This window comes from Protopterus annectens, chromosome 4.part0 (assembly GCF_019279795.1).
Source record: "Protopterus annectens isolate FY-2018-M chromosome 4.part0, PAN1.0, whole genome shotgun sequence".
Lineage (NCBI taxonomy): Eukaryota > Metazoa > Chordata > Ceratodontiformes > Protopteridae > Protopterus > Protopterus annectens.
In genome coordinates this window covers 658,002,487-658,025,635 of record NC_056733.1, presented here as the reverse complement: position 1 = coordinate 658,025,635, position 23,149 = coordinate 658,002,487, and the positions used below count along the sequence as shown (strand labels likewise).

At 42.1% G+C, this 23,149-nt stretch overlaps 1 protein-coding gene across 1 annotated transcript in view; it reads left to right on the top strand.

The window, feature by feature from the left end:
- Positions 1 to 23,149, top strand: part of ACAD10 (acyl-CoA dehydrogenase family member 10) — a 1,588,826-nt gene that overhangs the window by 396,095 nt on the left and 1,169,582 nt on the right. Inside the window, exon 7 of the mRNA XM_044068620.1 lies at positions 15,176 to 15,317. Within this exon, the coding sequence (XP_043924555.1) occupies positions 15,176 to 15,317 (142 nt within the window). The remainder of the gene's footprint in view (positions 1 to 15,175; positions 15,318 to 23,149) is intronic.

Below are 23,149 nucleotides of genomic sequence, written 5' to 3'. Positions count from 1 at the left end.
GAGGGGCCAACAATTTAAGACCTCCCAGGAGAGCACCAACTCCTGCATGGGACCTCAAATTTGTTCTGGAAAAATTCACTCTACCTCCTTTTGAGCCAGCTGCTACTGTGGACCTAAAATTTCTGTCTTGGAGAACAACTTTTCTTTTAGCAGTCACTTCAGCTAGAAGGATTTCAGAACTACAGGCTCTTATGGCAGTGGAGCCTTTCATTATTTTTTACCCTGACAGGGTGGCTCTCAGGACCAATCCATCCTTTATGCCTAAAGTGGTATTTAGTGTGGCCCTTAAACAGATCATTCATCTGCCAACTTTCTTCCCAAACCCACAGAACAAGGGTGAGCGGATCCTGCATTCATTGGATGTACACAGACAACTAAGATTCTACCTAAACAGGACAAAATCTCTAAGGAAATCTGAACAATTACTGGTGACATTTGCTGCAGGGGGCAGAGGGAAAGGCTATTTCAAAGCAGACTATTTCCAAATGGATAAGCCATTGTATTCGTTTCTGCTATATGCACCATGGTAAATCCTATCCCCAAGGGGATCAGATCTCATTCCACCAGGGCTGCATCTACTTCTGCAGCTTTTCTCAGAGGAGTTCCTACCAGAGACATTCTAGAAGCTGCTACCTGGAGCTTAGTTCATACGTTCACCAAACATTACCATTTACCTCTCTTCTCTAAATCCAGAGCAGGCTTTGCCACTGCTGTCCTGCAGGGCCTTATAGCTGCTCATAATGCTGTATACATCCATCCTTCCAACCATAGCTTTGGGATTCTACCCAAATGTAATGACTGCAACAGTGAAACAAGAAGAACATAGTACAGTTGTGTACACTTACCATAAATGTAGATGTTCAAGTGTATTCACTGTTTCAGTCCTGGTTACCCTCCCTCCAGCCCCCTGTTTTTCTCTAACTATACCTCTCATTTCTGTTACTATCTTTAAAAGCCTTTTTGGTTTATTTGCTTTTGTTTGGAGGTATATGTTTTGTGTTTTTTATTCTATACACACACACACACATATATATATATATATATATATATATATATATATATATATATATATATATATATATATTGCTCCCCATTTGGGGGGTCACCTGACATCTGGGGAAAGAAAAACTGATGTAATGGCATCGGCTGTATGTTTTATACCTCTGACGACCTGACGTCATGGAAGAAGGGACAGCAACCGATGCAGGACCCAAGACTTTGTTAATCAGGCCAACTGAGGGCAACCTTGCCAGCAGATTACCCTAATGTAATGACTGCAACAGTGAATACACTCGAACATCTACATTTATGGTAAGTGTACACAACTGTACTTTCCAGAGTTCCTCAAATAACATTATAACTTTTAGGTTGAGTATTAGGAAAAAAAAGCCTATCTAATATGGGAACACCAGCATATCTGGAGGGGGGGCATATGTTACTGCTTAATAAGGAGACTGTACTGATGGGTGTCATCTTTCACATTTTTACATCTCTTTGCCCTGGCTGCCTGCTGATCATTGCCCCTCTTTGACCAGTTATCCCATTCATTTCCCCATCATCAGGCAGAGGGGGTCGACTATGAAAGGCCGTCATGCAGGCAGCCATAAGAGATGTTAGGAGATTCTGTCACTCTCCCTGTCCACTTTTTTCCTGCCCAAAGAAGGAGTGTAATGGGCATCAGTGCTGCTCGATCCCTCACTATTGCAAGTGAGTGACATCAGGATTGCCCTGTCCACTTGTAGCAAGCACTGTGATTGTTTTATTGGCCTACACCAGAAACATCAACCTGTGTGTCTTTGTCACTGACTGTAAGCCCCCCATCCCATGATGGACACACCCTTACTCCCTGCTTATACCATCAAACATCCAAGCTGCTGCTTGAACTCTTTGCCTAGGCCTTAGACAGGACCATGTCCCTCTACACCACTGACTGATTATCTTTCACATAATTTAATGATCACATCTTAATCCAATTAAAAGGGGATTTTCATAAAATATGAAAGAATAATAAACGTTAGGATTGAAATATCCAGTAGTTGTGTTTGATGTCCTTGCCCATGTTTTGGGAAGTGTGAGGTATAGTTCATAGGAAGTTACTAGGCTATCAACTCTGAGGTAATTTCAAGCCTAGCCGTTTCATCCCAATGTAATACCATAGATACTGTAGTCATTACCAAGGATTGTATTTTGTCATGACTGCCCATGTCCAGGAGGGTTGTTGGCGCTATCCTTGGTAAGAATTTACGGTGCCCCATCCACATGTCCAGGTTCCTTTTGAACAGTGCCATAGAGGTGCTCTGCTTCACATGAATTGTCAGCCGATTCCAAAGACACAGTAATCGCTGGGAGACAAATATGTCCCTCCATCGCGTCCTATTCAAGTCGTAGGCCCTAGTTAGGTCCTTTGAATGGGTAGCTCTAGTCCTGTTTCATTTATGGATGTGCAACAGGTTAATTAGGTTTGGGCCGGAGACTGCATTGTAAGCCAGGCATAAGTTTCCACCAAGAAGTCTATACGATACAGAGCATAGTGACAGGGACTTCATTCGGTTTGTGTAAGGCACATGCTGGAGTCTCTTGATCTTCGTTGTTAGAAACCACTGAGGTCTATCTAGTTGCTGCAGGTGTTTTGTATGGTACATGCCAAAAGGGGTGTAGTACTCAATTATGGGCCTGATTAGTGACAAGTATAGAGGGGTTAAAACCTCCTTTGCTCTAGAGGTGATGCCTTTGCAATCAAGTGTGCTACATAGAAGGCCTTTCTTACTAAAGTAGACATACGGTGGTCAAAGTTAAGGTCGCATTCTACTTGTGATCCCAGATCCCTTACCACTTCATTGGTACATAGGGTGTTGTGGTTAATTTGATAGTGTGAAGGGACATTTTTCTTACCGAAGGAAATGATGATGCATTTCTTTGCATTCAGTTTGATACTGTGACTAAGACACCAGTTGTTGGTGTGCGTAAGACCCTCCGGACGTATACCAACATAATTTGGGGATTCAGTAATTGCACCTAGTTTGCAGTCATCCACAAACTTGGTCAGCCACAGCCCCTCAGTTTTGGCCTGAACTTGGGCCCTTCACTGATCCTTGTGGTACCCTGATGGTGACATGTCTGCTGGTTGATGTGGAGTCTCTCACTTTGATAGTGTGTAACCAGTTTGTGAGCCAGTTGGCAACCCATCTTACAACAAAGGGGTTTACATTCAGTTTACTACGTTTATTGGTAATGCATGAGTGTGGAATTTTGTCAGAGACCTTTGCCAAGTTGAGGTATGCTGTGTGCACAGTTTTGCCCTCATCAATGGCCCTGGTCACATTTCAAAGAATGCCTCCAGGTTTAATAGGCAGCATCTGCCTTTGACAAAGCCAAGTTGGGCAAGATCCAGGGTTTGGAGGTTGCCTGTGTCTTTATTTATGAGGTCCGTGATACGTTCCATGGCCTTACAGATGAGGCTGGTTAGACTTACAGGTCTAAAATTCCTTGGGTCTGTTGCTAAGCCACCTTTGTGGAGGGGAGTAACTGTTGCTATTCTCCATTCCGCAGGAATAAAGCCTGTGGATTGGCTATGATTGAGTAGGTTACTTAATGGTGAAGCTAGATCTTGTGTTAGTTTGTTTAGAAGACAGCCTTGGAAGCCGTCTGGTCCCATAGAGTCTGTTTTTTCTTTTGCGTTAGACAAGTTTTAATGTAGGTTGGGGGGTGATAGGGGAGTGAAATTTTCACCAAATCTGTCTGCTAGCAGGTTTGCTGTCTCTGCAGGATCAGTGCATGTGATAACGTTAGTCACTAGTCCGGCACATGCTTGGGTCCCATCTTTTAGGCTATGTATGTAGCTGTAAAAGGCCTTATGGTTATCCTTGGATATGATTGCTAGGTTTTTCTCAAAGTTACCCTTAGAGGATTTAACATGTCTTATTTGCCTGTTAAGGCTAAGGAGGGTGCTTTTTTATTGTTGGGACCTTGCCTTAGTTTTCTTAGACAGCAACTTTTTGCATTTGTTGTAAAGTTTGTTGGTGTTGGATGTCTACCAGGGTGGCTTGTTTTTTACTTGGGGCTCTAGCTTTGATTCTGTCTGGAACAGCCGAGTCTATACATTAATTCAAGTGATTGTACAGAGCTTCAGTGTAAGCTTTGGTGTAATCACCACTTCCAGCTGGGTTGGGGCTTGGAATGCATTTATACCTTCCTCTAGGAGGGTATGGTTTGCCTTGATGAAGTTTTTTTAGTCTGACTTTGCCCTTTGTGAGTTCTGGTGTTAGTGCCAGTTTGAAGGGACTGATTTGTGGTCAGGTTTAACTAATGAGGGTCCAACAGTTGTGGTGGTGCATCTGTTTGTCATGTTAGTGAGGACCAGATGTAGTATGTTTCTTCCTCTTGTTGGGGTTTAAACAGTTTGTTCCAAGGCATTTGAGTTAACAAAGTCAAGGAAGTTTTGCACATGTGAGTTAGGGCTAGAGTAAGTTTCCCAGTTGATGGTGGGATAATTCATATCCCCCATGACCTGAGTGTTGAGCATTATTTGGATTGACACTAGTTTGGTCAAGTATGCCTCGTGTACATCATGATTCATGGAGGAGGCTCTATAACTAGCTGTAACCTGAATGGTGGTCTTACTCCAAGTTCAGATTACTGTGGGTAATTCCATGGAGTTGTTCAGTCTAACTTGTCGGGAGGGGAATTTATCTCTAGTATAGGTAGAAACACTGCCTCCTTTGTTTCTCACATGCTCATCTTATGGTTGGAAGGTGTGAAAGGTATTGTAGCCTTGCAAGGCCGTGGTACTCTGAAGCCTTGGACCAGGGTTCCGTGACTGCACAGACATCTACATCTTCTAGTGATAGAAGTCCTTCCAGGGTGTGCAATTTTTGGTTTAAGCTCCTAGTGTTTAGCAGCATAACCCTTGTTTTGTTGTGATTGGCAATTTTCACATCGGCAATTTTGTTTTTGAGACATTACCTAAAAAAAGGCACTATGGAGAGGCAAGAGGCTTTGCCAGCAGCCGAAAGCCTAGTGGTGCCAGATGCAAACAGTCTCTGGCAAACTACCGAGGTTTGTCGACCATGTCATCCCAGTCTGACAGAAACTGGATCCCCTTTGAATGACACCAAAAACTAAGCCAGTTATTAAAATCGCTCTTTTTTTTGTTTATACTGTGGCATCATTCTAGGTGAGGGTAATATGCTGCTTAAGGTTAGGGACATACCTGACTTGAACACATACTCAGAGAGCTCAATCATGTCCCTCTTCATAATGGCCAGTGAGGTACATTTCGGTGATTCACTCCAGCATGAACTATGACAGAGTGATAATGGTACTTGTAACCGAGTGAACTGAGTGAATGCATGATCTGACAAGTCCTGGCACTGGACAAGCAGTTGACCGTGACTTTCTCCTTATCTAACCTGATGAGTGGAACATCTGTGTGCATCACTGGAGTCTCCAATGACAAGAACATTTGTTTTTTGATTGTTATGCCTTAAGGGCTTGGTAGGTGAGACACTGGTGTTGCTATGTGTCTTGGGTGCTGTGGGAACTGTTACTTGTAGCAATCTTGTGTTTTGGAGGTCTCTGGTGTTTTGGTAAGTTTTTTGAGAGAACCTCTGTGCATGTAGATTTATCCGTTTGTATGAATAGTGTGTGTATGGGTAGTGGTACTATGTGCCTGAGTTGTGGTGGGTGAATTGATGACCTCTTCTGTGTTACTGTTTTGAGTGCGAGAGAGCAGGGATACAAGATTCTTGGTGTAGATGCATCCCTCGCATTCTGTACTAGAGTGAGTTATTAGTAGAGGGTTGTCAGTCTACATGAGGCAGTTGCTACACTGCTTCAGAAGACCTAAGTCGACCAGACTGGCAGGAGAAACAGGGGTAGTCCAACTCTCCATAATGATAGGTTTGAAGAACTGTTATCACAAAGGGGGTGCTTTCAGAAGTGATCAAGGAGGTCCTCTTTAGATAGGTATTTCTGACGGGGTTTTTGGCTGGTGTTTTTATAGGTCACAGCTCACTAACAGTATGTTTTAGATTGGTAATGTACTAAAGATGAGAGTTACACTAAAGTACCATGTCTGTATCTAAGGGAAAAATTGTCGAATTATCTGTCTGGCTGTGGCACACAATTGCACGGCAGTGTGCGGTGCTGCATGACAAACAAGCAAGCAGAAACCTACTGAAATGCAGGGCTTAAATACCAGAAGCTAAAACTTAAACCTCAAAAGAACCAGTGAAGGTGCTTACTCCAAGCCCTAGACCAATCACCCTTCACTGGACAGGTTCCAGTTTAGCACACTTCTTTCACAAGTGTCCAGAACAACCCTTTTATATTCAAAGATGACTTGGGAAAATGTGCCCAGAATACAACAGCCACTACAAGCAGATCCAAATGCAGTAAACCTGTATCAGGACTATGCTACAGCTGCTAGTTACACTGATTTAGTCGAGAAACAGCAGAAAAACAGCAGTGAGACACTAAATAGTGTTTTAAATAGCTAACAAAACATGAAGGAGACACCAAAGATTGTTTTAAACAGCAAACAAACTGGCTATTTAAAACGCTGCTTAGTGGGAAGACAGAAGAGATGCTTTGCAAACAGTGAAAAGTAGCAACATTTACTTTGCAAACAATGAAAACAGCAACAAAATACGATTTAACAGGCACAGTGAGGCAGACAAAAGCAGTACAAACAGTTGATTTTGGGATTTGAATACAAAGGGTAAAAGAAGACATTTTTAGAAGAAATTATATGCAAATGTATAGAAAGAAAATGTGGCTGTGGAAAATATACAATAAGTTTTGCAAGATGAGCAGTAATGGTATAATATGATTATAAATAAATAATATTTGGTGGAGACATAGAAGGAATTAACACCAAAAGAGTTTTTCAACAATGGAAATGTTTGTTTTAATATTCTTTGTTTTCTTCTATGGATTACCTAAACTGTGTCTATTGTATTGCTTCTTCTTTTTCCTGGGATGAGACTGAAATTGGTCAGTAGTGAGCAGTCCTTTCTGCCTGTTAACAAATTTAATTAAATAAAAAAGGCCATTTGAGATAGACAGTAAAGGTTTGAGGTGGTATGGGAATGGATGGATTTTCTGTGGAAGCTGTTTCTAAATAACCAGTAAAATCCGTGATGCAGTACAAAAGGGAAGAAAACTAAAGAAAGAAAGAGAAAATGTAATGTATGTAAAATAGAAGAAACTATCCAGAACACGTGTTTGGTATGCAAAAAGCCTGAGCCATAGCCAGCTAATGTAGTGCCTGGTGTTATTTCCTATTGAGCTGTAGAGCAAAAAAAAAAGCCCTTATTTTTATGACCTTCATATCTGGCGTGAACAAAAAGTCCCACTGTAGGACTAACAAAAAAGCTCTACTAAATTTAAAAACTGCTACAAAGCAGCTTGCTGTAGCTTAGACCATGCACAAACAGAAAAGGGTTAGAGTTGCAGTATCTGCTTTTATTTCTGCACCAGCATTCAGAAATGGCAATATGAAAATAAATGCCAGTATTGCACTAACAATCGATCTACATCTCACTGACAACTTGCACCTGGGGCAGCTGCTCAATTTGTCCCACCCTAGTTACTGTTCTGCAAAAGGGAGAAAATGTTTTGGGAATTAGTTAAAAAGAAATTAAAAAATAAAATGGAGTTAAAAAGATGAGTTAATTTTGTATGATATGTTATTAGCGATTGAGAAATAGAATTGATAAAATATGTATGACATGTTTGTGGTTTATATGGAAAGGAAGAACAAGAGAAGCTGTTTATCATGAAATAAATTAAAGCTGCATTAAAGAATATTAAGTTAATGTTATGGCAAGATTTTAAGTAAAAGAAATGTTGTAGAAGTATATATATATATATATATATATATATATATATATGTTTGTATTTTTATATGATATTTTAAAATATTGAAACAAAAATGTAAATAATGAGTATTGTAAACAAAGTACCACTACTCTTTTGATAAGTGCCATGGGATCTTTTACATCCACCTGAGGTACCACCACCAGCACAGGGAGATGAGACTTTGGTTTAAAGTCTCATGCGACAGATAGTACACTCAGGAGTGCAACACCCCTCCCCTCATACTGCACTGCAGTGTTAGTGTTGGAAAAAAAATTAATCCAAGCATCAGATGTAGGAATAGAACTCTTACTCTTCTGATATTTGAGCACCAAAGACAATTGTGACACCTGCTGAGCTATTGACACGGTTTTCAACATATAACAATCAGTACAGAAAATGTTTATAACACGTATAATATAGATTTTATGAATACATTTTTGAATCACTATATGAATTCATTGTACTAGAGTTAAGTAAGTTGACATAAAGTAAATATGATTTTTTTAAAAAATAAATGAGATACAGGCATGTATGAACTGTTGAAATGTTTTCTAATCTTAATGGGGATAAAGAACTGACATCTGTGTTTTCCTAACTAGATTTCCCTTCCAAATTGTATGATTCTAAAACAGTATTTCGTGTGAGTCAATTGAATTTACTTTGAAATCCATAGAAATTAAATGATATCAATAAATTACTACATAGTTTTCATTTCTTGGGAGCATGATTCCATGTAGCTGCATTTTTCAGAAATGTCTTCTTGGCTGTCTGGAAGCCTTCCTACTGAATGCGCTCCTTTAGTTCCCTCCTTATTGTGCTGCTACCCCACAACTCCTTGGATGACTTCATTTTGGTGAAGATGGCAACATTTTTTTCTACTTTTCCTTCAGGTGGACTGACTTTAAAGTTTATTATATTAATTTAGTAGGATGCAGGGATTTGGATTGTGTAGAAGTCTTTGCCCTGTTCCCAAGAAAAAAACTAATTTAGCCACTTTGCCATTAGCTATGTTTCTTAACTGATTTATCATTTGGCCTGGTTGTATTTGCCAAAGCAGGCTGATAACAGCATTACCTTAACTAAGACTGTATGTTGCCCGTCTGCTTGATTCCATGTTAATAGACCTGTGTCATGATTATTGACATTAAACTTGCTTTGTCTTTTCTTATGAGGCATGGTCAGGAATTCATAGGGATCCATGCACTTCTTTGAAGCCTTGGACACTTCGTCAGCACAATGCAGCAAAACAGGGAGTCATTAAATATCCAAATAAAGACATTTTGAGCTCCTGTGCAGCTTGCTGCACTACTGGCTAGGTAAATGAGCAGCACCATAACTATACAGTGTAGACATCTATGCAGTAAAACTATGCAAGTACTCCCATCTGTGCAGTGAAACCCATACTCTGAAGCTCAGGAGTACGTCATAGAGTTGTTACGTGACACAGAGTGTGATCTTCTAAGAAGAGAAAATATGAGCTCACAGATCTGTATTGCTGAAATATAAAGCACTGCAGATATTAGGAAGGCAGAACATGTTAATGGATCCCTTGACATGGCTGGACAGAGCATTGCAGAACGCTTTGTAATCACAACAGCACTGCAGGTGGAAATACTTGTGTCCATATATGTGAACTTTAGTCAAATACATAAAGTGGAAGGAAAGAAATGGATATGAACGTTAAGTGTAAGGGGAAGGACAAGCAAAGGGCCACACACACAAAAAAGATAACCTATAGAAGTGTGCGCCATGGGGAGCATATGAGTAACTTTTAATTATGGGGATAGGAAACAAGGTAGGAAAGTGGAGTTAGGATGGTGCACAGAAAAACAGATACATGGAACAGACAATTGGAGGCAGGCACATTTTATGATTGGGAAACATGGGATGTGTAGTTAAAAATGGAGAAGAATGTTGTTGGAAAAGGTTTGACAGTGCTTAGGGTATAAGGCATGACACAAGAGGAAGAGAACACACAAATTGCTAGGGGTAGGGTGAAGTTTTACTGGTCATGTACCATCTGCCATCTTGACCCAGAGGGACATTACAAGGATCCATAACTATGTGATGAATCAGGATGCCAATTGATATTGGCCAGCCCCTTTCCTATGGGGGACTGGCTGCATGAGGCAATCTGCAGTCTGTGCTAGGAGTCGGTTCATCCAGGACATGCAGCTGCCCTCTGTACTACCATAGCATCCACTACCTGTTGCATGGTAGCTGGGCCACATTAGGCTGTGCAGGTAAGCTACCTGGTGGTGAGGAGTCACTATCCTCTCCATTGAAGAACTCTAACCCTCATTGGCCCTCATGTTCCTTAGCCACAAATTCAGCAGGGCAAGACCTGTGGAGGATATCCATCATCCAGACTTGTACTGAGGAGACAGTTGAAAGTTTGTCAAAAATGAATCAATTTTGACAGTGGACTGAAAATGTCAAACATATCTGCACTTATGAGTGGAACTAACTGTGGCTTACCACAAGCTTTTTCTGCCTCCTGTAGTAGACATCATGATTACTGTCACATTCTGTTCATGCTGAAAGAGAAATGGAATAAGAGAACTGAGATAACTGTATGGAAAGATGCTAGAACAACAAATAGAAGTCACAGGCCAGTGTTTGTGTTATTTTCTGGAAGCGTGTGTTCAGTGCCCATAAAGGTGCAGACAGTGTCCCAGTTAAACATGGGAACACATCTGTACATACGTATGCATATGTACCATGAGGTGATGTAGCATAGCCCTACCCTGGTTCCTGCAGAAACCCACACAGCAGTGGTCATATTAGATGATTGCCACCTCCACCGGAAATAGAATAAGTAGGCAGTAGCAAACACCTTTTTCTTAAGGTTACATCCAAGAATACTTGCCAGTGGTTACAACAGTCCCAAACATATCCGAGTGGGGGGGGGGGAGACAGATGTCTGGTTGCCATACCTTTTGGGGTGGTGGTGCTTAACTACCACTTAATATGCACAGGGGGCCATCAGGGTTTTTGTACTGCAGGTCAACACAAAGATGCCTACACTGTTCCTTCATCATGGTGATGCCCGTGTCCTAAGAACAGCTCCTCAGCCAAGTCGTACCAGTCATCATCGATGTCCTTCCATTTCAGTGTTACAGTATTCATTACAGTAGGGATTCCCTGCCAAGGGCGGCCCGACGTCCAGCCACTATACGAAAGCCTTTTGGTTGCTTTAAGGTACACCATATGTCACACATATGCTCCTTGCATAGAGTAAGGCATAAAGGTGACATCCGGATGTACCATCCTGAGAACAGCTTTGCCGCCAGTCTGAATGCCATCTTTTGATCATTGGTCTAAATACCCATTCCGTTGCTGGTTCATCAAGCCATTTCAGATAAGTGTCTCACTGGGGTTTTTGTAACTTATCTTCTCCTTTTGTTTTTGTTGCTTGTGCAGTTTCATGTCATCCAAGAAGGGTAAATGAAAGTGTGGGAGACAGATTGCTTATAAACAACGTCATGAGCAGTGCTTGTTTTGTCTCTGCACTTCCCACAATGAAACATCCTGTTCAATTTGTCAGGCCTTTGTTCCTAAGACCCTCCATAGTCAACTATCTTCTTTAACCTTGTATCTGGAGAATGAGCATCTTAAGTTTTTAGCAAAAGACACAATGGAAGGAGCTTCCCGCTCTGAGGGTCAGGCATTCATGAAGAAGGCCAAAAAATCTAGGCCAGATTCTTCTGCTGTTCAGCCTCTGGTGGATATCGCTTCTGAGGCAAGTGAAAGCCAAAGGATCACCCGGCTCCACCTTTGGATTCTTCTGCCATGATCATTTTAGAGTCTGGCATAGATCCAACTTTAAGCATGTCCTTGGCGGCTTGCAGACATCCACTTTGGATGTTCAGGTGGAGCTGTGGCTATTTCTGAGGGACCTAGGGGTGTTCCTCAAATTTTGGTCAGAGAAGAAGTCCTGACTACTACAATTGGATGACGTCCGGGGTCTAAGCCTAATACGTTCTATAAGGCGGATGTCCCCTTGCAGGAAAAAGCAGAAAACTAAACATATTTCTCCAGCTCTTAAGGATCCCCAGAGTGAATAGTAGAATTTCATTCAGGGGTTGTTTAATGCTTTTGACGGCTTTGAAACCTCTTCACGGAGTTTCTGTTCCAGCTCCCCCTTGGTCATCTTTTCCCCTCAACAGACCCAGGGAACAGGGTTCCTCTGATAAGATAGTCAGATGAGGAATCCCTTGTCTACTTCTCCCAGATTCCCTCTCTTTTAGACTGTGGGTCTGAGGAGGAGGAATCTACTAGTCCTGGCACTCCTTTCAAGGAAATTTCTTTTGGGAACACAGTCTCTAGAATGATGGAGTTTTTAAAATCAGATTGTTCCCAGGTTTCTGAGGTACAGAAAAGGTATTATGAGCTCCTGTAAATGGACTCTCCTAGATCTTCTGCTGTTCTTCCTGGTTTGGGTGCTTTGTTTGATTCCTTTTTTGTGGCCTCCAAGGCTCCTGATTCCCAGCTCCTTGCCCCCAACAAACCCAATAGGTTTTATACAGTTCCTAAGGACTGTAACTTTCTGTGTAGGCGTCCTTCGTCTGACCCTTGTGTGGTGTCTGTGGCTTCTGACAAGCCTTCTCATTTACTGCCTTCTACTAAGTTACTCCCCTCTGATAAAGATAGCAGAACTATGGGAAGGCTAGATAAGAAAGTTTATATCTCTGCTACCTTAGCTTTTAGGGTTGTCAGTTATCAGTCCCATATGTCCAGGTACATTTTGGCCCTTCTTTACCAGGCCTGTCATGTAATTTATGATTTCTCTGAAATTTAGGCACTGGAGAAACAAAGAATAAGTTCCTGTAAAATCTTGCCCTTAACCTGAAGGGACTTAAATCAGCAGCAGCTTCACCAAACAAGTGTTTGTTGCCCAGAGGAGCATCCATCAACTTAGCCTTAATGTCATCAGGCAAAGGTTGAAGCTGAAGCCAGGAATATCGCCTCATCATACAGCCAAAAGCAGCAGCCTGAGAAGAAGTATCTGCTGCATCATAACTGCACTTAATCGAATGGTGAGCCACCTGGGAAGAAGTCCCTAACAGGGAAAGAGCAGAAGTCTTCCCGGAACTTATTCTTTGTTTCTCCAGTGCCTAAATTTCAGAGAAATTATCCCAGTAAGCCAGCCTTTGTTTGCAGGCAGTCTTGCCATCCCCCAAAGGTAAGAAGGGTGGGAAGCATGCTCCTCCTGCTAAACCTACCCAGACTTCTGTGCCCCAGAAGTCTCCTTTTTCTGGCAAACCAGGTGCTGTCTAACTATCCTGTTCTTTTCAACCACATTCCTCTTTCTGTTAGTCTGTCCCTTTCTCTTCCTGTTAAGTTAAAGATTACTCAGGACTCATGGGTTCTGTCCATTATCCATCAAGGGTACTTCATGGTCTGGAACCCCCCCCCCCTGATTTTTTATGGGAATCCCTCAGTCCCCTCAGGAGCAGTTGCCCTTCTTCCCAGGGGTGCTTCGGGATCTCTTGAGTCAGGGAGCTATTCAGGAAGTTTGTTTCATAGAGGGGGAGGGGGGTTTACTCCAGAATGTTTTTATTGCCCAGGAAAGAGGGCACTTTGAGACCTATTCTAGACCTTTCTCATCTGAACACCTTTCTGAAGGTCCCCTCTTTCTGGATATTGCCCCTTCAAACTCTGTTCACGCTTCTGCTTCCTCAGGCTTATATGGTTTCTCTGGACCTCGAGGATGCTTTTCTTCATATCCCAATCTATTTCTTATTCAGGAAGTTTTTACATTTCTCTTTTGCTTCCTGGCACTTTCAGTTTTCTGATTTGCCCTTTGGCCTTTCTACTGCCCCAAGGGTATTCACCAAATGCCTCACTCCTGTGATTACTTTTTGCAGACTAAGGAGGATCCAAGTCTTTCCCTACTTGGGTAATCTCCTGTTCCAGGCATCCTGTCCAGAGAACTTGTTGCAAAATTTTCATTTTTGCTGTTTTCCTTCGGCAGAGCATGGGGTTAACTATAAATTTCTGAAAGTTCATAATGACTCCTTCTCAGGATCATGTCTTTCTGGGGTGCAGAATCCAGACTGTTCCTATGCTGACATCCCTGCCTCCTCTTAAGGCCCCAACTCTCATTACCCTTTTTTCAGCCCTTCTTTTGTTTGGCTTCAGTAACAGCCAGGGAATTTCTGAGACCTCTGGGGTTCATGACTTCCACTATTCGTATGGTTCATTTTGCCATCCTCCACGTGAGAAAACTTCAGTGGTTTCTAAAGTCAGTTTAATTTCAGCATTTTCACTCCCTCAAAATTTTAGTTCCTCTTCTTCCATGTCTTAAGCAGGAACTTTAGTGGTGTATTTAGCAGTTGACCCCAATCCAGGGCTCCCTTTTCATCCACTTCGTCCCCTTACATGTAGAAGCATTAAATCAAGTAACTTGAGTATACTAGTACCCGGAGCACTTTGACATACCTTGAGTGACCTCACTTAGTCTCTGAAAGATTCCTGTACCTAGAATAGAAAGAATTTGCACATACCTTCATATCCACAGGTTTGCATTTTTGTTGATTCTGTGTGTGAGCAACACATGTCAACAACTCCATGATCAAAGATCTCTTGATCAGTAAAATTATTTCATGTGAGCTGATAGTGGTAATGTTTGCATTAGAACTAAATGCCACATCACTAATACCGTCTGGAGCTGGAAGTTCAGAGCAAGACTGTAAGCTGTGCTGCTGCTTTTAGCATTTTCGTTACCTGCAGCTCAGAAATTCTTAATGTCAAGTGCACATTGGTGCGCATCATCTTAAACATACAACTGTGAATCATGACTACACTCACCTAGCATACATGTGTATATTATTAGGACCTCATTTCCCTATCCTGTTTCATTTGCATAGATCTTCTTTTGCACATTTCGCCTTACTGCATTACAATGCAGCATGGGACTATGGATCAGTACTGGTCTATGCCAGTCTGCATGGGGCTGATTCTGGTGCAGATGCAGTCTACTTATTTTACAAGTGGTCAGTGAAACCCAGCTTTGGTCTTCTCTCAACACTATACCTCCACTCCAGATCAGACTGATGTGTCTACCTGCTGTTTCCTTAAAATTGATCTTAATAGTTACTGTGCTTGGACTTCATCATGGAGATCTTGTTTGGATTTCTGTCTCATTTTGGTAGGGACTTAATATATTTTTACTGCATTATACTCTGTTTTATCTTTCTCAGTAATGCCACTTTCATTCCCTGTTTTTTTATATAACAGGTTTTGTAATGAATTTCTGTTCAGTGGTATTAAGTGGTGTTTTAAAATAGTTATATATATTTTCTGCTTTCAGAGTCTCTCGTTCTACGACAGTTTAGTCATGGACAGTCTAACCCCACGTATTATGTCAAAATTGGTAACAATGAATTAGTGTTAAGGAAGAAGCCACCTGGCAAGCTGCTTCCTTCTGCACATGCAGTGGAAAGAGAATTCAGGTAAAAATATACTTTATTGAATTGCTGTATAGCTTTTATACCTTTAATAAGCTCTTATATAAATGTGTGTGTGTATAATAGAGAAAGGTACACACACACGCACAGTGTATATGTACGTATGTGTGTGCATATATATATATATATATATATATATATATATATATATATATATATATATATATATACATACACACACACACACACACACACATATATATATATATATATATATATATATATATATATATCTATAAAATACATGTATAGTTACATGTTGAAGCCTCTGAAGCCTTCTTGTACAAAGATTGTTTTCTGCTCTGCTGCATAGTAAGATTGTTTTTAAAATAAGCATATAGGTGCCAAGGGAGACCTTTAGATGTATGCTTTGCTGTTAATTTTGATTAGTGCATGCTTGCTGGTCATGCCTGCAGCAATGAAAAAAAGAAAAAAGTTTATGACAAGAATCTGCATGGAACTTTGTGCTACCTGGCGAAAAATCTCTGCTCCCCCATAGAGAGAAAGACCATGGCAGGCAGACACACAGAGTGAGATGATAGTGTAGCTGGGCTTTCTGAGAGAATGGGTGCACATTTCTTTCATTTTTTTTGATGTTCTTCATTCCACATTGCTGCAGTCCTAACTATTGGGTAGTCCGCTGTCCAGTCGGCCCGAATACCAAAGTATATGGCTGAGGTCGGTCAGGGCGCATTAGACTGACGTCAGTACGTCAGGGTACTAATGCGCATGACCGACGCCATATCCTCAGTCTTTTTGCCGCATGGTCCGATGCAGAAGCAATTTTGCGAGTGCAGGTTGGCGTTCTGAAAGTTTCTGAAGTCAGAGTTTCAGACCGAATCAAAGTTGGCTAAGTACCCAGTTGGGGAATACTTTGGTGTTTGCTTGCCTCAGTATTTAACCGGATGTCAGAAAAGTGAATAACTGTATTTCTTGTGGGAAACAGATACCTCATAGGGATTACCATACTTTGTGTATACCTTGTTTAGGGCCTGAGCACGACGTTGTTGGATGCCGCTCTTGTGCTAGATTTAACAAACGCACTATTAAGAGAAGGTTAGTCTGTGCCAGGTTAGTGTTTGGGAAGCGTTGTAATTATAAAATGCCGCCGGATGCTCTGGCCGCTTCGCTAAAAAGCGCAAGGATAAAGCAGCAAAGCCTAGGGTTGAGGAACCGACAGTCCCAGACGTCGGTTCTTTGGAAGGCTCAGTGGAGCCGGAGGTTTTGCCAGGTGTCTCTTTGGAGTCTCAGGCAGAGACTTTACTGTTACAGGATGTATCCTCTCAGGAAGTAGGCCAGGCTGAGGGGGCTTCTCAGGTGGCTGTTCTTCCCTCTCTTCCTAAGGTGGTTAGAGCCTCCCTTCAGTTGCCAAGGCTTCTTTGAGGGGCAGGCCAAGTTTAGCTTCTGTGGGGTTTCTCCTAGTGCTTCAGGATCTTTGCCTAAGAAACATATGCTTAATATGGCAGAGGATTTGATTACTATGATTAGGGGTTCTATGCCCCCTCCTGATAAGAGGCCTAGGGTGGAACCTGAGTTTGAGAGTTTTGAGCAATGCTCGGAGGCTTGAGTCTTCTGTGGAAGACTTGCAGGAGTACCCTCCTTATTCTGATTCTGATGTGGATGATTCTACTCCTTCTTCTTCTCCTCCTGAGGATTTTTCATTTTCAGAGACTCTGCATTCCATGAGGGAGCATTTTAAATGGGAAGGTCAAGATTTCTCTGATTCCAGGAAAAGGCTTAGGGAATTCTTGTTTTACCCCAGCATAGGCCTTTAGCTATACCTCCTGTTTTGAATGTGGTGGAAGATGTTTTGCAGAGGCTTCCTGAATCCTGATTCTTTGCCTCCTGCCCCAGTTAAGCCGGATAGGTATTATAGGGTGCCTGAAGCTCATAAATATCTTTTAAGAGTCCTAGGGCAGACCCAGAAACTGTCTCTCAGGGGCCTAAAGGTGTGAAGGCCTCAGTTGTTAAAAATCCTGTCCCTCCTGATAAAGAGGCAAGGGCTTTGGATAGATGGGGAAAGAAAGTGTATACTTCTTCCACTTTAGCCATGAGTGCTTTGAATTGTCAGTTTCACATGTTAAAATATCAGAATTATCTTCTTTCACAGTTGAAATCTAAGGTGGATGCTCTGGCTGAAGGTATTGAGTGTAAAGAGTTGCAGGATTTAGTTCATGTGTCTGAACAGGTGGGTAAACATTCCTTGCAGTGTGGTTTTGATGCTGTGCAGGCCTCCTCCAGGGTGGCTGCCACTGGTTCTGTTCTTCACAGGCATGCCTGGTTGAGAGATCAGAATTTAGCTGAGCATGTTAAGACAAGGATTTTGGATGCTCCTTTACAGTCTGATGTGTTGTTTGGTTCGCCTGTGGAAGCAGTTTTAAAGAAAATGGAGGACAAGGCTAAGTCTATGCAAACTGTTAAAGATTTTTGCAGGTGCAGCCTCCAAGTTTAGTAGAAATTGGCCTACTAAGGGATGGACATATCCTGCTTATGATTCCCAGTCTAGGGGTAGGTCTAGACGTGGTAGGGGCAGAGCTCAGGTTCTTTTAGGCCTAGGACAGGAGTTCACCTGCTCAGACTTCTGGTGAGGGCAGGGGTCAGTCCTTTCGTAAGCAGACCCAATGACCTGCCTTTTCAGCTGCCAGCAGATTCTCGCCTGGCAGCACCTTTGGGAGGAAGGCTGTCTCTTTTCAAAGAAAATTGGGATTTAATTACCCAAGACAGATGGGTTCTGGATATTATTCACCACGGTTACAGGTTTTATTTCCATACCTTGCCTCCTTTCAAAGGCATGCCAGACATCCCTCCTCTTCAAAGAACAGAGGCTCACAAGCAAATTTCTCTGTTGCTCCAAATAGGGGCCATTCAGTCAGTTCCTGTGTCAGAAAGGGGCCTAGGATTTTATTCTCGCCTGTTCCTAGTACCAAAGAAGGGGAACACGTGGAGACCAATTCTGGATTTATCTATCCTCAACACTTATCTGGACATTCCCAAGTTCAAAATGTTGACGTTACAACAGCTTTTACCTCTGCTGGGCAAAGATCACTGGATGGTAACTTTAGATCTCCAGGAAGCTTACCTTCATGTGCCAATAAGACTAAGTTGCAGGAAGTATCTGCGTTTTCGAGCTGGAAATTCTCATTATCACTTCTCTGCATTGCCCTTTGGCTTATCTACTGCCCCCAGAGTATTCACAAAGGTTCTGGCTCCAGTGATAGCTTACTTCAGGCTAAAAGGAATTCAAATCTATCCTTACTTGGACGACTGCCTGATTCTGGCTCAAGAAAAGGAAGATCTTCTACAGCATCTGGAATATGTCATAGCAGTGCTAAGATGCCTAGGGTATTCTGTGAACGAAATAAAGTCCAGTCTAGTACCCTCTCAAGACATGTGCTTTCTGGGTGTGAGACTGAATACAGCAGCCCAGATGGCCTTTTAACCCCGGACAAACAAAAGAATCTTTCCAGTTACTTCCATCATCTATCTCTTCAGTCCGGCTGACTGCAAGGACAGTCCTTCAAGCCTTAGGGTTCATGGCATCTTGTATTCTGGTGCTTCCCAATGCCAAACTGCATATGAGGAAGCTACAATGGTATCTCAAAATCTGTGGACACAGCACTGCCAGGATTTGGACACTGTCATTCAAATAATACCTTGCATTCAAAAGGAATTTTTGTGGTGGGCTCAGGAATGTCACCTAAACAAGGGACTCTCTGTGACCCGGCCAGAGGCAAGTCAGATTCTAACGACAGATGCCTCAGATATTGCTTGGGGAGCTCATCTAAATGGAAAGTGGATACAAGACAAGTGGCCTGCCAGACTACAGCATCTACATATCAACATGAAAGAGATGTTAGCAGTTCAGTTTGCATTAATTGCTTTCAAGGAGTTACTTCTTCCAGGGCAGGTGTTGATTCTAACAGACAACACAACTGTCATGTGGTACATCAACAAACAAGGGGAACACATTCTTACCCATTGTGCAGACAAGCAATGATTTTATGGGAGACTGCGCTCAGTCTGCAACTAACTCTTCAGGCAAGGTTTCTGCCAGGAGCACAGAACTCCTTAGCAGATGTATTAAGCAGACAAATCATGGATCCCCACGAGTGGAAACTGGATCTTCATGTATTTCAAAATTGACAGTGTCATGGGGAACTCCAGACATAGATCTGTTCGCTTCTCCACTAAACCACCAGCTGCCAAAGTTTTGCACAAAGGGTTTCATCTCACAGCTTGGAAAGTGGATGCTCTTTCTTTCAGTTGGAAAAATCTTCATGTGTATGCCTTTCCACCTCTGCCTCTTCTTCCAAAGGTGCTTCTAAAGGTCAGACAAGACAAGCCAAGGATGATTTTAATAGCTCCAGATTGGCCTCGGCAGCACTGGTACCCATTACTGAGGAGTCTGGTAAGGAAGCCTCCATGGCCTTTACCCTTGATTCCACACCTGTTGTCTCAGAGGGACGGTCATATGCTCAATGTCAAGCTTCACTCTCTACATCTAACAGCCTGGCATATTCTGTTTTGAAAGATAGCAGGTCTCACCTTCCTCAACAAGTTTTAAATGTGATTATGGAAGCCAGAAGACCTAGTACAAGGAAAGTGTACGCAGAAAAATGGAAGAGATTTTTATTTTGGAGTGCAGCAAACAATTTGGAGATTACTGAGCCAAATTTGAGTGTGGCTCTTCAATATCTTACTGAGTTACTGGACAAAGGTTTGTCTTTCTCTTCCATTAAGATTCATGCTGCAGCAATTTCAGCTCACTATGATTGTGACCCACCATTGTTTTCGCATCCTCTGTTCAAGCAATTTCTTAGAGGGCAAAGAATATAAGACCCCACGTAGAGCTCCTACTCCTGCTTGGGATCTCAATTTTGTGTTGGAGAAACTTACTCTACAACCTTTTGAGCCTGCGGCTACGGCTGAATTGAAATACTTGTCATGGAAGACTGCTTTTTGTTGGCCATTACTTCTGCAAGAAGGGTTTCTGAGTTGCAGGCCCTTATGGCAGTGGAGCCTTTTTGATTTTTCATAAGGATAGGGTATCATTACGCACTAATCCTTCCTTTATGCCTCAGGTGGTTTCTAGTGTGGCTTTAAACCAAACTATTCATTTGCCTACCTTTATGCAGATCCCCAAAATAAAGGGGAAAAGATTTTGCACACTTTAGATGTACACAGGCTATTGCGTTATTATTTGAGCAGGACTAAGGATTTTAGGCAGTCTCAGCAGTTGTTTGTTTCTTTTGCTTTGAGTTCAAGGGCAAGCCTGTGTCAAAACAAACTATTTCTAGGTGGATTGGCTTTGCATTACATTTTGTTATTCCCATCATGGCAAGGAGATTCCAGCTGGGATTAGGCCTCATTCCACTAGGGCTACTGCCACTTCAACAGCATTTCTAGGGGTGGCAACTAAGGATATTTTGGAGGCAGCTACTTGGAGTTCAGTGCATACTTTCTCTAAGCATTATCACCTTCCTCTCTACTCTAAGTCTAGGGCTGGTTTTGCCACAGCTATTTTGCAAGGCATGTTGTCAGTTCCTGCTTCCTTATGATTTGCCAGCCTCCCTTACCTCTGCTTTGGGATTCTACCCAATAGTTAGGACTGCAGCAATGTGGAATGAAGAACATAGTACAGTTTTGTACCTACCATAAATGTAGATGTTCGAGGATCCACATTGCTGCAGTCCAATACCCTCCTCCTTCCCTCTGTGTTTAGGGGTGGTTGTGTAGGTGAGGTTATATTCTGCTGATTGTGTATATATTGTATATATATTTTTGGTGCAGGTATTTTGGGAGTTTTTGGTTTTGGCCTTATCATTTCAGGGTCTTCTGACATCTGGGGCAAGAAAAGACTGAGGATATGACGTCGGTCATGCGCATTAGTACCCTGACGTACTGACGTCAGTCTAATGCGCCCTGACCGACGTCAGCCATATACTTTGGTATTCGGGCCGACTGGACAGCGGACTACCCCAATAGTTAGGACTGCAGCAATGTGGATCCTCGAACATCTACATTTATGGTAGGTACAAAACTGTACTTTTTCTGCTCTGCTGCATGAAGTAGAGATGTTTTGATAAAACTGTGCATATGGTGCAAGGGAGACCTTTAGATGTATGCTTTGCTGTTAATTTTGATTAGTGCCCAAATGCTGGTCATGCCTGCCAGCATGAAAGAAAATTTGAAAGTTTTATGACAAGATCTGCATGGAACTTTGTGCTACCTGGCAGAAATCCTGCTCCCATGTAGAGCAGAAGACTCATGGCAGGCAGACATACAGAGTGATAGATGTCTGTAGCTGGGCTTTCATGAGAATGGGTGCACATTTCTTTCATTTATTTTGTTTTACACCATATCACATTGGGGCAGGGATGGGGTAATCCATTTTAAGGCATAAAATAAACCCAGCCTTGCATTGTCTGTGTTTGAGATTCTGAAGCCCATTTTTAACTTCTAGAGGTTAATAGGGACATGTGGCAATGGAATATAGAAATTACTGTCCCTGGACTGGAAATGCTATTGTAAACAGTACAGCTATGCTAGTGTATGTTTTCCTCAACTGTGTTTTTACTTATTGTTGAATGGTGACTGATCTCCTGCCTTCTGACTTTTACTTTTGCAACTGGTAGTGGCAGACTAGCCTGACCCCCTCTCCCGCCGTCTATTGAGCCCCAACTTTGCTAGCTGTTGCATCTTCCTCAGTAACACTGCTTATAATAACTCTTGCATAAGGTCGTGCTGGTCTTGTGATAAGCTTTTAAGCAACCTTCCTTTGTTCTGATTGCTGGCTGTTCCTAGCACAGTGTAAAATCTACTGCCTTGGTACCTGTGGCAGCTTTTGGTTATTGCTAAGGAGCTTACATTATGTAGCTCCCTTTGCCACCTTCAGTCTGTTCTGTACATACTGCATGTCTGTAAAACTGTAGGAATAATGTGCTTTTTAAATGCTCCTTGTATGGTAAAGGCTGTTGTACTTGCACTGCTGCTTTTATTATTATGTTAGTTGCACTGCTGTTGATTTTATTTTTAAAAATGTATCAACTGTGATATTTTTGTTACTCTGCCTGCCAAACTGTGTCTTACAGAGAGAACTCTGCTACTGTTTTGTTTTTCCTTCTGCTTTATCTTCCCCTACACCTTCTCTTTATCTGCTAACAGTACCATTTGCGTTCTTTCTCCATAACTGCCTTATCTACATTTCGTACTTGTCACAGCTTATCTATTTACTACCACCGACTCCTGTTTGTATTAGTTTTCCTTCTCTATCTCACCTTATTATCTCTATATCCCTGTGACCTCCCTTAATGTGTTAACACTTTTACGTCCTCTACACCTGTACTTACCTGACCCCTAATTTCTCTACTTTTATTTTATTTTTGTTAGGTTGTTACCCCAGCTCAAGTCAGAGTTGACGACTAGAGCTGCTTGCCCCAACACAGATTCCTGAATCTTCTGCTTCCACTGGTCTGTGCTAAGCCTTCCTGGTAATAAGCACAGGTCAGCTTTGTATGTTCACCCTAACCTTCCTTATATATGTGTATTAGGTTATATGCTGGTACTATATACTGAGTTGGCTGGCTGCACCTATCTCCTGTCTCTTTTCCCTGCTCCTGCTCAGTTTTTCCCCACCTTCTCTCTCCCCTACTCTTCCCTCAAACTACTAAACTTTATCCACCCTTATTTTCTGCTCTCAAGCTATTTAACCTGTATTATTAAAATCCACCCTTATCTTCATCTGTAGATACGTTACTAGACTCCCGTCCCTCCTGCTCACCCCTCCCTTACCCTGCTCCGCTACAAGCTCTCTTACT